This window comes from Somniosus microcephalus, chromosome 3 (genome assembly GCF_052327205.1).
Source record: "Somniosus microcephalus isolate GS21.2 chromosome 3, FLI_Smic_1.0, whole genome shotgun sequence".
Lineage (NCBI taxonomy): Eukaryota > Metazoa > Chordata > Chondrichthyes > Squaliformes > Somniosidae > Somniosus > Somniosus microcephalus.
The window spans coordinates 22,484,163-22,496,947 of NC_140989.1; the positions used below are offsets into that span (position 1 = coordinate 22,484,163).

Genomic DNA, 12,785 nt, shown 5'->3' on the forward strand with positions numbered 1-12,785 from the left:
TCGAATCTCCCCCCCACCCCCTCCCCCTCGAATCTCCCCCCCACCCCCCTCCCCCTCGAATCTCCCCCCCCCCACCCCCCCTCCCCCTCAAATCTCCCCCCCCCACCCCCAGTACTGACCATCCCATCCCTCCCCTCCCCCCACCCCCAGTACTGACCATCCCATCCCTCCCACCCCCCCCAGTACTGACCATCCCATCCCTCCCCTCGCCCCACCCCCAGTACTGACCATCCCATCCCTCCCCTCCCCCCCACCCCTAGTACTGACCATCCCATCCCACCCCTCCCCCACCCCCCCAGTACTGACCATCCCATCCACCCCTCCCCCCAACCCCAGTAATGTCCATCCCATCCGCCCTCCCCCCCCAGTACTGACCATCCCATCCCACCCCTCCCCCACCCCCAGTACTGACCGTCCCATCCCACCCCTCCCCCCACCCCGAGTACTGTCCACCCTCCCCCCCAGCCCCCAGTACTGTCCACCCCTCCCCTCACCCCAGTACTGACCATCCCACCCCTCCCCCCTCGCCCCACCCCCAGTACTGACCATCCCACCCCTCCCCCTCGCCCCACCCCCAGTACTGACCATCCCACCCCTCCCCCTCGCCCCACCCCCAGTACTGTCCACCCCTCCCCTCACCCCAGTACTGACCATCCCACCCCTCCCCCCTCGCCCCACCCCCAGTACTGACCATCCCCACCCCTCCCCCTCGCCCCACCCCCAGTACTGACCATCCCACCCCTCCCCCTCGCCCCACCCCCAGTACTGACCATCCCACCCCTCCCCCTCGCCCCACCCCCAGTACTGACCATCCCACCCCTCCCCCTCGCTCCACCCCAGTACTGACCATCCCACCCTCCCCCTCGCCCCACCCCAGTACTGACCATCCCACCCCTCCCCCTCGCCCCACCCCCAGTACTGACCATCCCACCCCTCCCCCTCGCTCCACCCCCAGTACTGACCATCCCACCCCTCCCTTCGCTCCACCATTAGTAGCCGTGCATTCAGCCACCTTGTTCCAACTTCCTGGCATTCCCTCCACCTCATTTCTCCATCTCTAAGACCCTTCTTAAAACCAACATCTATGACCAAGTGCTTGGCTCCCCCTCTTAAATCTTTACTCCGTTGAAGCGAGTCCGTTTTCCCCATTTGCCCAGGTTAAAGCCGCTATATAAATGTAAGCTGTTGTTAAGAAACTGGATTTTGAGGGGATTAAATGCTGCATGGAATAAGAAAGAAAAAAGCTAGAACAGAAGGAAGGCAGGCAGGCACACAGAAAGAGAAACCATAAAGAAAAAGACAAAGAGAGAAAGAAATAAGATAGAAAGAGAGAGAAGGACAGGCAGAGAGAGGGAGAGAGAGAGACAGGCAGAGAGAGAGAGAGAGGCAGAGAGAGAGAGAGAGGGAGGAGAGGCAGAGAGAGGGAGAGAGAGAGACAGGCAGAGAGAGAGAGAGAGAGGGAGGGAGAGGCAGAGAAGAGAGACAGGCAGAGAGAGAGAGAGACAGGCAGAGAGAGAGAGAGACAGACAGGCAGAGAGAGAGAGACAGGCAGAGAGAGAGAGAGAGACAGACAGGCAGAGGGAGAGACAGACAGACAGGCAGAGAGAGAGACAGACAGGCAGAGAGAGAGAGAGAGACAGGCAGAGAGAGAGAGACAGGCAGAGAGAGAGACAGGCAGAGAGAGAGAGAGAGACAGGCAGAGAGAGAGAGAGACAGACAGGCAGAGAGAGAGAGACAGGCAGAGAGAGAGAGACAGGCAGAGAGAGAGAGAGACAGGCAGAGAGAGAGAGACAGGCAGAGAGAGAGAGACAGGCAGAGAGAGAGAGACAGACAGGCAGAGAGAGAGAGAGAGACAGGCAGAGATAGAGACAGGCAGAGATAGAGAGAGACAGGCAGAGATAGAGAGAGACAGGCAGAGAGAGAGAGACAGGCAGAGAGAGAGAGAGAGAGAGAGAGGGAGGGAGAGGCAGAGAGAGGGAGAGAGAGAGACAGGCAGAGAGAGAGAGAGAGGGAGGGAGAGGCAGAGAAGAGAGAGGGAGAGAGAGACAGACAGACAGGCAGAGAGAGAGACAGACAGGCAGAGAGAGAGAGAGAGACAGGCAGAGAGAGAGAGACAGGCAGAGAGAGAGAGACAGGCAGAGAGAGAGACAGGCAGAGAGAGAGAGAGAGACAGGCAGAGAGAGAGAGAGAGCGAGAGACAGACAGGCAGAGAGAGAGAGAGAGACAGGCAGAGAGAGAGAGACAGGCAGAGAGAGAGAGAGACAGGCAGAGAGAGAGAGAGACAGGCAGAGAGAGAGGGAGACAGGCAGAGATAGAGGGAGACAGGCAGAGATAGAGAGAGACAGGCAGAGAGAGAGAGAGACAGGCAGAGAGAGAGACAGGCAGAGACAGGCAGAGAGAGAGAGAGAGAGAGAGAGAGAGACAGGCAGAGAGAGAGACGGGCAAAAAGAGGGAGAGAGACAGGCAGACAGAGAGAGAGAAAGACAGGCAGAGAGAGACAGGCAGAGAGAGAGAGACAGGCAGAGAGAGAGAGAGAGACGGGCAAAGAGAGAGAGAGAGACAGGCAAAGAGGGAGAGAGAGAGAGAGAGAGACAGGCAAAGGGAGAGATGGAGAGACGGGCAGAGAGAGAGGGAGAGAGAGAGAAACGGGCAGAGAGAGAGAAACGGGCAGAGAGAGAGAGAGAGACAGGCAAAGAGAGAGAGAGAGAGACAGGCAGAGAGAGAGAGAGAGAGGGACAGGCAGAGAGAGAGAGAGACAGGCAAAGAGAGAGAGAGAGAGAGAGAGAGACAGGCAAAGAGAGAGAGAGAGAGAGAGACAGGCAGAGAGAGACGGGCAGAGAGAGAGAGAGAGACGGGCAGAGAGAGAGCGAGAGAGACAGGCAGAGAGAAAGAGAGACAGGCAGAGAGAAAGAGAGACAGGCAGAGAGAGAGAGAGACAGGCAGAGAGAGAGAGAGAGACAGGCAGAGAGAGAGACAGGCAGAGAGAGAGACAGGCAGAGAGAGAGAGTCAGGCACAGAGAGAGAGAGAGACAGGCACAGAGAGAGAGAGAGAGAGACAGGCAGAGAGAGAGAGAGACAGGCAAAGAGAGAGAGAGAGAGAGAGACAGGCAAAGAGAGAGAGACAGAGAGACAGGCAGAGGGAGAGAGAGCTAGGCAGAGAGAGAGAGCGAGAGAGAGAGGCAGATAGAGAGAGAGAGACAGGCTGAGAGAGAGAGAGAGACAGGCAGAGACAGAGAGAGAGGGAGAGACAGGCAGAGAGAAAGAGAGAGAGAGAGAGAGAGAGGCAGGCAGAGAGAGAGCGCGCGACAGGCCGAGGGAGCGCGCGACAGGCCGAGGGAGAGCGCGACAGGCAGAGGGAGAGAGCGACAGGCAGAGGGAGAGAGCGACAGGCAGAGGGAGAGAGCGACAGGCAGAGGGAGAGAGCGACAGGCAGAGGGAGAGAGCGACAGGCAGAGGGAGAGAGCGACAGGCAGAGAGAGAGAGCGACAGGCAGAGAGAGAGAGCGACAGGCAGAGAGAGAGAGCGACAGGCAGAGAGAGAGAGCGACAGGCAGAGAGAGAGAGCGACAGGCAGAGAGAGAGAGCGACAGGCAGAGAGAGAGAGCGACAGGCAGAGAGAGAGAGCGACAGGCAGAGAGAGAGAGCGACAGGCAGAGAGAGAGAGCGACAGGCAGAGAGAGAGAGCGACAGGCAGAGAGAGAGAGCGACAGGCAGAGAGAGAGAGCGACAGGCAGAGAGTGAGAGCGACAGGCAGAGAGAGAGAGCGACAGGCAGAGAGAGAGAGCGACAGGCAGAGAGAGAGAGAGAGAGACGGGCAGAGAGAGAGCGAGAGAGACAGGCAGAGAGAAAGAGAGACAGGCAGCGAGAGAGAGACAGGCAGAGAGAGAGAGAGAGACAGGCACAGAGAGAGAGAGAGACAGGCACAGAGAGAGAGAGAGAGAGAGACAGGCAGAGAGAGAGAGAGACAGGCAAAGAGAGAGAGAGAGAGAGACAGGCAAAGAGAGAGAGACAGAGAGACAGGCAGAGGGAGAGAGAGCTAGGCAGAGAGAGAGAGCGAGAGAGAGAGGCAGATAGAGAGAGAGAGACAGGCTGAGAGAGAGAGAGAGACAGGCAGAGAGAGAGGGAGAGACAGGCAGAGAGAAAGAGAGAGAGAGAGGCAGGCAGAGGGAGAGCGCGCGACAGGCCGAGGGAGCGCGCGACAGGCCGAGGGAGAGCGCGACAGGCAGAGGGAGAGCGCGACAGGCAGAGGGAGAGCGCGACAGGCAGAGGGAGAGCGCGACAGGCAGAGGGAGAGCGCGACAGGCAGAGGGAGAGCGCGACAGGCAGAGGGAGAGCGCGACAGGCAGAGGGAGAGAGCGACAGGCAGAGGGAGAGAGCGACAGGCAGAGGGAGAGAGCGACAGGCAGAGGGAGAGAGCGACAGGCAGAGGGAGAGAGCGACAGGCAGAGGGAGAGAGCGACAGGCAGAGGGAGAGAGCGACAGGCAGAGAGAGAGAGCGACAGGCAGAGGGAGAGAGCGACAGGCAGAGGGAGAGAGCGACAGGCAGAGGGAGAGAGCGACAGGCAGAGGGAGAGAGCGACAGGCAGAGGGAGAGAGCGACAGGCAGAGGGAGAGCGCGACAGGCAGAGGGAGAGCGCGACAGGCAGAGGGAGAGCGCGACAGGCAGAGGGAGAGCGCGACAGGCAGAGGGAGAGCGCGACAGGCAGAGGGAGAGCGCGACAGGCAGAGGGAGAGAGCGACAGGCAGAGGGAGAGAGCGACAGGCAGAGGGAGAGAGCGACAGGCAGAGGGAGAGAGCGACAGGCAGAGGGAGAGAGCGACAGGCAGAGGGAGAGAGCGACAGGCAGAGGGAGAGAGCGACAGGCAGAGAGAGAGAGCGACAGGCAGAGGGAGAGAGCGACAGGCAGAGGGAGAGAGCGACAGGCAGAGGGAGAGAGCGACAGGCAGAGGGAGAGAGCGACAGGCAGAGGGAGAGCGCGACAGGCAGAGGGAGAGCGCGACAGGCAGAGGGAGAGCGCGACAGGCAGAGGGAGAGCGCGACAGGCAGAGGGAGAGCGCGACAGGCAGAGGGAGAGCGCGACAGGCAGAGGGAGAGCGCGACAGGCAGAGGGAGAGAGCGACAGGCAGAGGGAGAGAGCGACAGGCAGAGGGAGAGAGCGACAGGCAGAGGGAGAGAGCGACAGGCAGAGGGAGAGAGCGACAGGCAGAGGGAGAGAGCGACAGGCAGAGGGAGAGAGCGACAGGCAGAGGGAGAGAGCGACAGGCAGAGGGAGAGAGCGACAGGCAGAGGGAGAGAGCGACAGGCAGAGGGAGAGAGCGACAGGCAGAGGGAGAGAGCGACAGGCAGAGGGAGAGCGCGACAGGCAGAGCGAGAGCGCGACAGGCAGAGGGAGAGCGCGACAGGCAGAGGGAGAGCGCGACAGGCAGAGGGAGAGCGCGACAGGCAGAGGGAGAGCGCGACAGGCAGAGGGAGAGCGCGACAGGCAGAGGGAGAGCGCGACAGGCAGAGGGAGAGCGCGACAGGCAGAGGGAGAGCGCGACAGGCAGAGGGAGAGCGCGACAGGCAGAGGGAGAGAGCGACAGGCAGAGGGAGAGAGCGACAGGCAGAGGGAGAGCGCGACAGGCAGAGGGAGAGCGCGACAGGCAGAGGGAGAGAGCGACAGGCAGAGGGAGAGAGCGACAGGCAGAGGGAGAGAGCGACAGGCAGAGGGAGAGAGCGACAGGCAGAGGGAGAGAGCGACAGGCAGAGGGAGAGAGCGACAGGCAGAGGGAGAGAGCGACAGGCAGAGGGAGAGAGCGACAGGCAGAGGGAGAGAGCGACAGGCAGAGGGAGAGCGCGACAGGCAGAGGGAGAGCGCGACAGGCAGAGGGAGAGCGCGACAGGCAGAGGGAGAGCGCGACAGGCAGAGGGAGAGCGCGACAGGCAGAGGGAGAGCGCGACAGGCAGAGGGAGAGAGCGACAGGCAGAGGGAGAGAGCGACAGGCAGAGAGAGAGAGCGACAGGCAGAGAGAGCGACAGGCAGAGAGAGAGCGCGACAGGCAGAGAGAGAGCGCGACAGGCAGAGGGAGAGCGCGACAGGCAGAGGGAGAGCGCGACAGGCAGAGGGAGAGCGCGACAGGCAGAGGGAGAGAGCGACAGGCAGAGGGAGAGAGCGACAGGCAGAGGGAGAGAGCGACAGGCAGAGAGAGAGAGCGACAGGCAGAGAGAGCGACAGGCAGAGAGAGAGCGCGACAGGCAGAGAGAGAGAGCGACAGGCAGAGAGAGAGAGCGACAGGCAGAGAGAGAGAGCGACAGGCAGAGAGAGAGAGCGACAGGCAGAGAGAGAGAGCGACAGGCAGAGAGAGAGCGACAGGCAGAGAGAGAGAGCGACAGGCAGAGAGCGAGAGCGACAGGCAGAGGGAGAGAGCGACAGGCAGAGGGAGAGAGCGACAGGCAGAGGGAGAGAGCGACAGGCAGAGGGAGAGAGCGACAGGCAGAGGGAGAGAGCGACAGGCAGAGGGAGAGAGCGACAGGCAGAGGGAGAGAGCGACAGGCAGAGAGAGAGAGCGACAGGCAGAGAGAGAGAGCGACAGGCAGAGAGAGAGAGCGACAGGCAGAGAGAGAGAGCGACAGGCAGAGAGAGAGAGCGACAGGCAGAGAGAGAGAGCGACAGTCAGAGAGAGGGAGCGACAGGCAGAGAGAGCGACAGGCAGAGAGAGAGAGCGACAGGCAGAGAGAGAGAGCGACAGGCAGAGAGAGAGAGCGACAGGCAGAGAGAGAGAGCGACAGGCAGAGAGAGCGACAGGCAGAGAGAGAGAGCGACAGGCAGAGAGAGAGAGCGACAGGCAGAGAGAGAGAGCGACAGGCAGAGAGAGAGAGCGACAGGCAGAGAGAGAGAGCGACAGGCAGAGAGAGAGAGCGACAGGCAGAGAGAGAGAGAGCGACAGGCAGAGAGAGAGAGCGACAGGCAGAGAGGGAGAGCGACAGGCAGAGAGGGAGAGCGACAGGCAGAGAGGGAGAGCGACAGGCAGAGAGAGAGAGCGACAGGCAGAGAGCGAGAGCGACAGGCAGAGAGAGAGAGCGACAGGCAGAGAGAGAGAGCGACAGGCAGAGAGCGAGAGCGACAGGCAGAGAGAGAGAGCGACAGGCAGAGAGAGAGAGCGACAGGCAGAGAGAGAGAGCGACAGGCAGAGAGCGAGAGCGACAGGCAGAGAGCGAGAGCGACAGGCAGAGAGCGAGAGCGACAGGCAGAGAGCGAGAGCGACAGGCAGAGAGCGAGAGCGACAGGCAGAGAGAGAGAGCGACAGGCAGAGAGAGAGAGCGACAGGCAGAGAGAGAGAGCGACAGGCAGAGAGAGAGAGCGACAGGCAGAGAGAGAGAGCGACAGGCAGAGAGAGAGAGCGACAGGCAGAGAGAGAGAGCGACAGGCAGAGAGAGAGAGCGACAGGCAGAGAGAGCGACAGGCAGAGAGAGAGAGCGACAGGCAGAGAGAGAGAGCGACAGGCAGAGAGAGAGAGAGCGACAGGCAGAGAGAGAGAGCGACAGGCAGAGAGAGAGAGCGACAGGCAGAGAGAGAGAGCGTCAGGCAGAGAGAGAGAGCGACAGGCAGAGCGAGAGAGCGACAGGCAGAGCGAGAGAGCGACAGGCAGAGAGAGAGAGCGACAGGCAGAGAGAGAGAGCGACAGGCAGAGAGAGAGAGCGACAGGCAGAGAGAGAGAGCGACAGGCAGAGAGAGAGAGAGCGACAGGCAGAGAGAGAGAGTGTGACAGGCAGAGAGAGAGAGAGTGACAGGCAGAGAGAGAGAGAGAGGCAGAGAGACAGGCAGAGAGAGAGAGACAGGCAGAGAGAGAGAGAGAGACAGGCAGAGAGAGAGAGAGACAGGCAGACCTTTTCCCTCGATTGGTGACGGAAATGTTTGCGACTTCGCCCCTTTTTCAGGAAATAAATCCGCCTCCCCACATTCCCGCTCCATCCCTCAGACCCTTCTCGCTCCAGAAACCCTCCCAGCGGTACTGTCCCTTTCAATGGCCTTCCCTGGCAACTTATTCCACAACTGGCTGTTCCACCTGACTCGCTTCATCTCGTGAACCCTTCACTGTACCGAGCAGTCCACCCACATCAATTTTTGACAAGTTTGCTGGAACTGCAGTTTGGGAGATGATGTCCATTTTGCAGCACATGAAGTCTATTAATCCTTGGTGGCCCAGCGGTCAGTATCTGGCACCAATCAATCTGTGGGCTGGCACCAAAAAATTGACCATGAAAGCTGCCAGATTGTTGTATAAACCCAACTGGTTCACTGATGTCCTTCAGGGGAAGGAACCTGCCACCCTTACCCAGTCTGGCCCACAGACATAATTCCAGTCCCACACTATCTGCCCTCATAGAAAAGCTTGAAATGACAATACTTCGTAGAGTAGGGGCAAAACAAATATATATAAGAGGTGAACCCTTCCAATCACAATGGGTCTTTCGGGCAAATGCAGAGTAACTGAGCACTGCAGATCAGGATAGGCCAAGGTTGATCCTCAGTCTGTGCTGATCAAAGCCAGGGTGGGGTAGTTGGGACACCCCAAGAGGCACCCCTCCCCCCATCCCAAGTGACCCCCTGCTGCGAGGGCGTGCTGGGTGTTGGGTGAGGGCAGCCGTATCCTCCTAGATCAAGTAAACCTAGCAGATGGGGTATGCTTGCGTAGTGGTTATGTTTCTGGACTAGTAATCCAAAGGCCATGAGTTCAAATCCCGCCATGGCTTTTTTGAGAATTTGAATTCAATCGAGTCCCAAAAGCGCTTTACAGCCAATGAAGTACTTTTTGAAGTGCGTCACTGTTGTAATGTAGGAAACGCGGCAGCGATTTGCACACAGCAAGCTCTCACAAATACAATGCGATAATGACCAGGTAAACTTTTATGTTGGTGGAGGTATAAATGTTGGCCAGGACACTGGGGAGAACTTCACTGTCCTTCTTCAAAATAGTGGCCGTGGGATCTTTTTACATCCACCTGAGAGGGCAGACGGGGCCTCGGTTTAATGGCTCATTCAAAGGACGGCACCTCCGACAGTGCAGCGCTCCCTCAGTAGTGCACTGGGAGTGTCTGTTCCTGGTACTAGGGACAGGGTCACTGGCAAGGCTTGCGAAGCTAAACAGAGCCAGGCCCTGGTTAGTACCTGGAGGGGTGACCATCAGGGAAGACCAGGTGCAGAAGGTCACGGAAGGAGCCCCGAGGAGGGGTGGCTGGTGAGCAGGCCTGGGCGTTGGGCTGAAGATTGTCGGACAGGAGGAATGGTGAAAATGGAATGGTGGCGCGCACAGACACAGCGGCTTTGCTTCTCCCAGGACGGTGCTATTTACGTTTAATGTTAATGTTATTTGTACTGGACTCATGGGAGCTTGCAAGATCACATTTCATTGTTCATGTACTTGTGCATTGTACAATAAAGTTGAATTATTATTATATTATTAATCATGTGCTCAAGTCCCTGGAGTGGGACTTGAATCCACAACCTTCTGACTCAGAGGCGAGAGTGCTGCCCACTGAGCTACGGCTGACACCTCATGAACAACTGAGTGAGGAGGATGGATTGAGTGAGAAGAATGGGTTGAAAGGCCTTTCCTCGTTAATACATTTTCAAGATGGTTTTGAACAAGCAACACTTGGTGTTACAATTATGAGAGTCTAATTTCAGCCAGGTGGCAGTGCCAGACATCAACAGAGACCGTGAGGCTAGAGAACCAGAAGGGGGGGGTCAAGAAATCCATGCAAGGCCTCCACTCCTGATCATAACAACATAAGAATTAGGAGCAGGAGTCGGCCATACAGCCCCTCGAGCCTGCTCCGCCATTCAAGAAGATCATGGCTGATCTTCGACCTCAACTCCACTTTCCTGCGCTATCCTTGGATAGAAAATTAGTTGGCAGACAGGAAGCAAAGAGTTGGAATAAACGGGTCTTTTTCCGAGTGGGAGGCAGTGACTAGTGGGGTACCTTGGACCCCAGCTATTCACAATATATATATAAATGATCTAGACGAGGGAACTAGATGTAATATCTCCAGGTTTGCAGATGACACAAAGCTGCATGGGCATGTGTGCTGTGAGGAGGATGCAGAGAAACTCCAGTACGAATTGGACAGGTTGGGCAGATGCATGGCAGATGTAGTATAATGTGGATAAATGTTATCCACTTCGGTGGCAAAAACAGGAAGGTAGATTATCTGAACGGCAATAGATTGGGAGAAGGGGAAGTTCAACGAGACCTGGGTGTCCTTGTGCACCAGTCGCTGAAGGTAAGCATGCAGGTGCAGCAGGCAGTTAAGAAGGCAAATGGCATGTTGGCCTTCGTAGCGAGGGGGTTTGAGTACAGGAACAAGGATGTCTTGCTGCAGTTGTACAGGGCCTTGGTGAGACCACACCTTGAGTATTGTGTGCAGTTTTGGTCGCCTTATCTGAGGAAGGATGTTCTTGCCATGGAGGGAGTGCAGCGAAGATTCACCAGACTGATACCTGGGATGGCAGGAATGACGTACGAGGAGAGATTGGGTCGATTAGGCTTATATTCGCTAGATTTAGAAGAATGAGAGGGGATCTCACTGAAACTTATAAAATTCTAACAGGACTAGACAGACTAGATGCAGGAAGGCTGTTCCCGATGGCGGGGGAGTCCAGAACCAGGGGTCACAGTCTAAGGGGTAAGCCATTTAGGACAGAGATGAGGAGGAATTTCTTCACCCAGAGAGTGGTGAACCTGTGGAATTCTCTACCACAGAAGACAGTTGAGGCCAATTCATTAAATATATTCAAGAAGGAGTTAGATATATTTCTTAAGATTAAAGGGATCAAGGGATATGGGGAGAAAGCAGGGACAGGGTACTGAATTTGGATGATCAGCCATGATCGCACTGAATGGCGGAGCAGGCTCGAGGGGCCGAATGGCCTACTCCTGCTCCTATCTTCTATGTTTCTATGTTTCTATCCCCATATCCCTTGATTCCCCTAGAGTCCAAAAATCTATCGATCTATGAATATACTCAACGACTGAGCATCCACAGCCCTCTGGGGTAGAGAATTCCAAAGATTCACAGCCCTCAAGTGAAGAAATTTCTCCACATCTCAGTCCTAAATGGACACACACACCTGCTGGGGAATCAACTTTAAATGGAAAGAGAGACAGACAAATGACAGACGTGCGATACCCACCTGACAGCACGGAGACGCAGCCAGGATGTCGTAAGTGTACATGGTTCCCAGCTGGTGCCAGCTCCCGTCCCAGCGCGACTTGCATTTGATGCAAATTATCTTATGCACCCCTTCTAGGCAGTCCACGCAAATGGCATAGAGGTGCATGAGCCTCCCTGCAATAAAACCACGGGCAGGATTTGGGTCAGGTCCCACTTTTGCCGATACCATTTACAGTAGAGACATTATTATTTGTAGCAGCTAGAAAACTTAGCTCTTACGCAAGGCACGTTTAAATTACACCTAGTAAGCTGGCTGTGACGCTGCCTATGGTCAGTATACGAGTTAGTTACACACACGCTGGCACCAGAATTTGACCAGCATTCAGAAACTCGCTCCACGTCACCATCTAGTGGACAAAACTTGCAACTACGCAATTACCGCGACTGTTTACATATAGGATTTCCATTCGAAATGTTTACATAGGACATTTCGGAGTTAAATATTGACATAAAAGTGTGACCAAAAATCATGACATCAGGAAGTGTATATATGCATAAGATTTTTAATGCAAAATTTTCAACTCGCATAAGACCATCAGGATAAGGAGAACCTAGGCTAAGTGGATAGCACTCTCACTTCCGAGTCAGAAGGTTGTGGGTTCAAGTCCCACTCCAGAGACTTGAGCACAAAATCTAGGCCGACACTCCCAGTGCAGTGCTGAGGGAGCGCTGCACTGTCAGAGATGCCGTCTTTCGGATGAGACGTTATACCGGGGCCTCGCCTGCTCTCTCAGGTGGACGTAAATATTCCCATTGCACTATTTTGAAGATGAGCAGGGGAGTTCTCCCCGGTGTCCTGGCCAATATTTATCCCTCAACCAACATCACTAAAAACAGATGATCTGGTCATTTATCACATTGCTGTTTGTGGGAGCTTGCTGTGCGCAAATTGGCTGCCGCGTTTCCTACATTACAACAGTGACCACACTTCAAAAAGTACTTCATTGGCTGTAAAGCGCTTTGGGACGTCCTGAGGTTGTGAAAGGCGCTATAGAAATGCAAGTTCTTTTTCTTTTAAGGAATCTTTTGGCATCTGAACCAGCTCTTCTCGAAAGGGTGTGTTTTTGGTGTTTTACAAACTCCCCTCGTCTCCGGAGAGTCAGTCACAGAATGCGACAGCACAGATACAGACCATCGGGTCCGCCCTGGTGCTCTGCTCCAAATGAGGCTGCGTGCGGTGGGTGGTGGGAGGAGGAGGACTGATGAGTTTTGAAGCCTTTCTGTGTTATTTTCTAAGACTCGGGAGGTGGGAATTTCTTGGTCTGAGCTGATTTCAGGCAGGGAAGCAGTAAGGAGGCTGCAAGAGAAATGTATGATCCTGGCTTGGTGGATCAGGGCTCCTGCTCCTGATCGCTGTCTCATGGCCCTCGTGAAAAATAACCATATTTGGATAGCAGGATCAGGCTTGGGTGTTGACGCTGCACATGATAAAAAATTCTTCTCCCCCTCTCCTCAATTTCTCCTCTCCCTCCCCTCCCCTCCCCCTGCTGAATCCGGAGAGCGACTGCAGCAAAGTGCGTTCGCTGTTGGCACTGGGATTCCAGTGAGGGGTAGAGGGGGTGGGACATA

The 12,785-nt window shown here is 56.3% G+C and overlaps 1 protein-coding gene across 1 annotated transcript in view; it reads right to left on the reverse strand.

The window, feature by feature from the left end:
- Positions 1-12,785, reverse strand: part of heca (HECA ribonucleoprotein granule regulator) — a 62,553-nt gene that overhangs the window by 1,543 nt on the left and 48,225 nt on the right. The window contains 1 exon segment of the mRNA XM_085979257.1: positions 11,176-11,330. Within this exon segment, the coding sequence (XP_085835383.1) occupies positions 11,176-11,330 (155 nt within the window).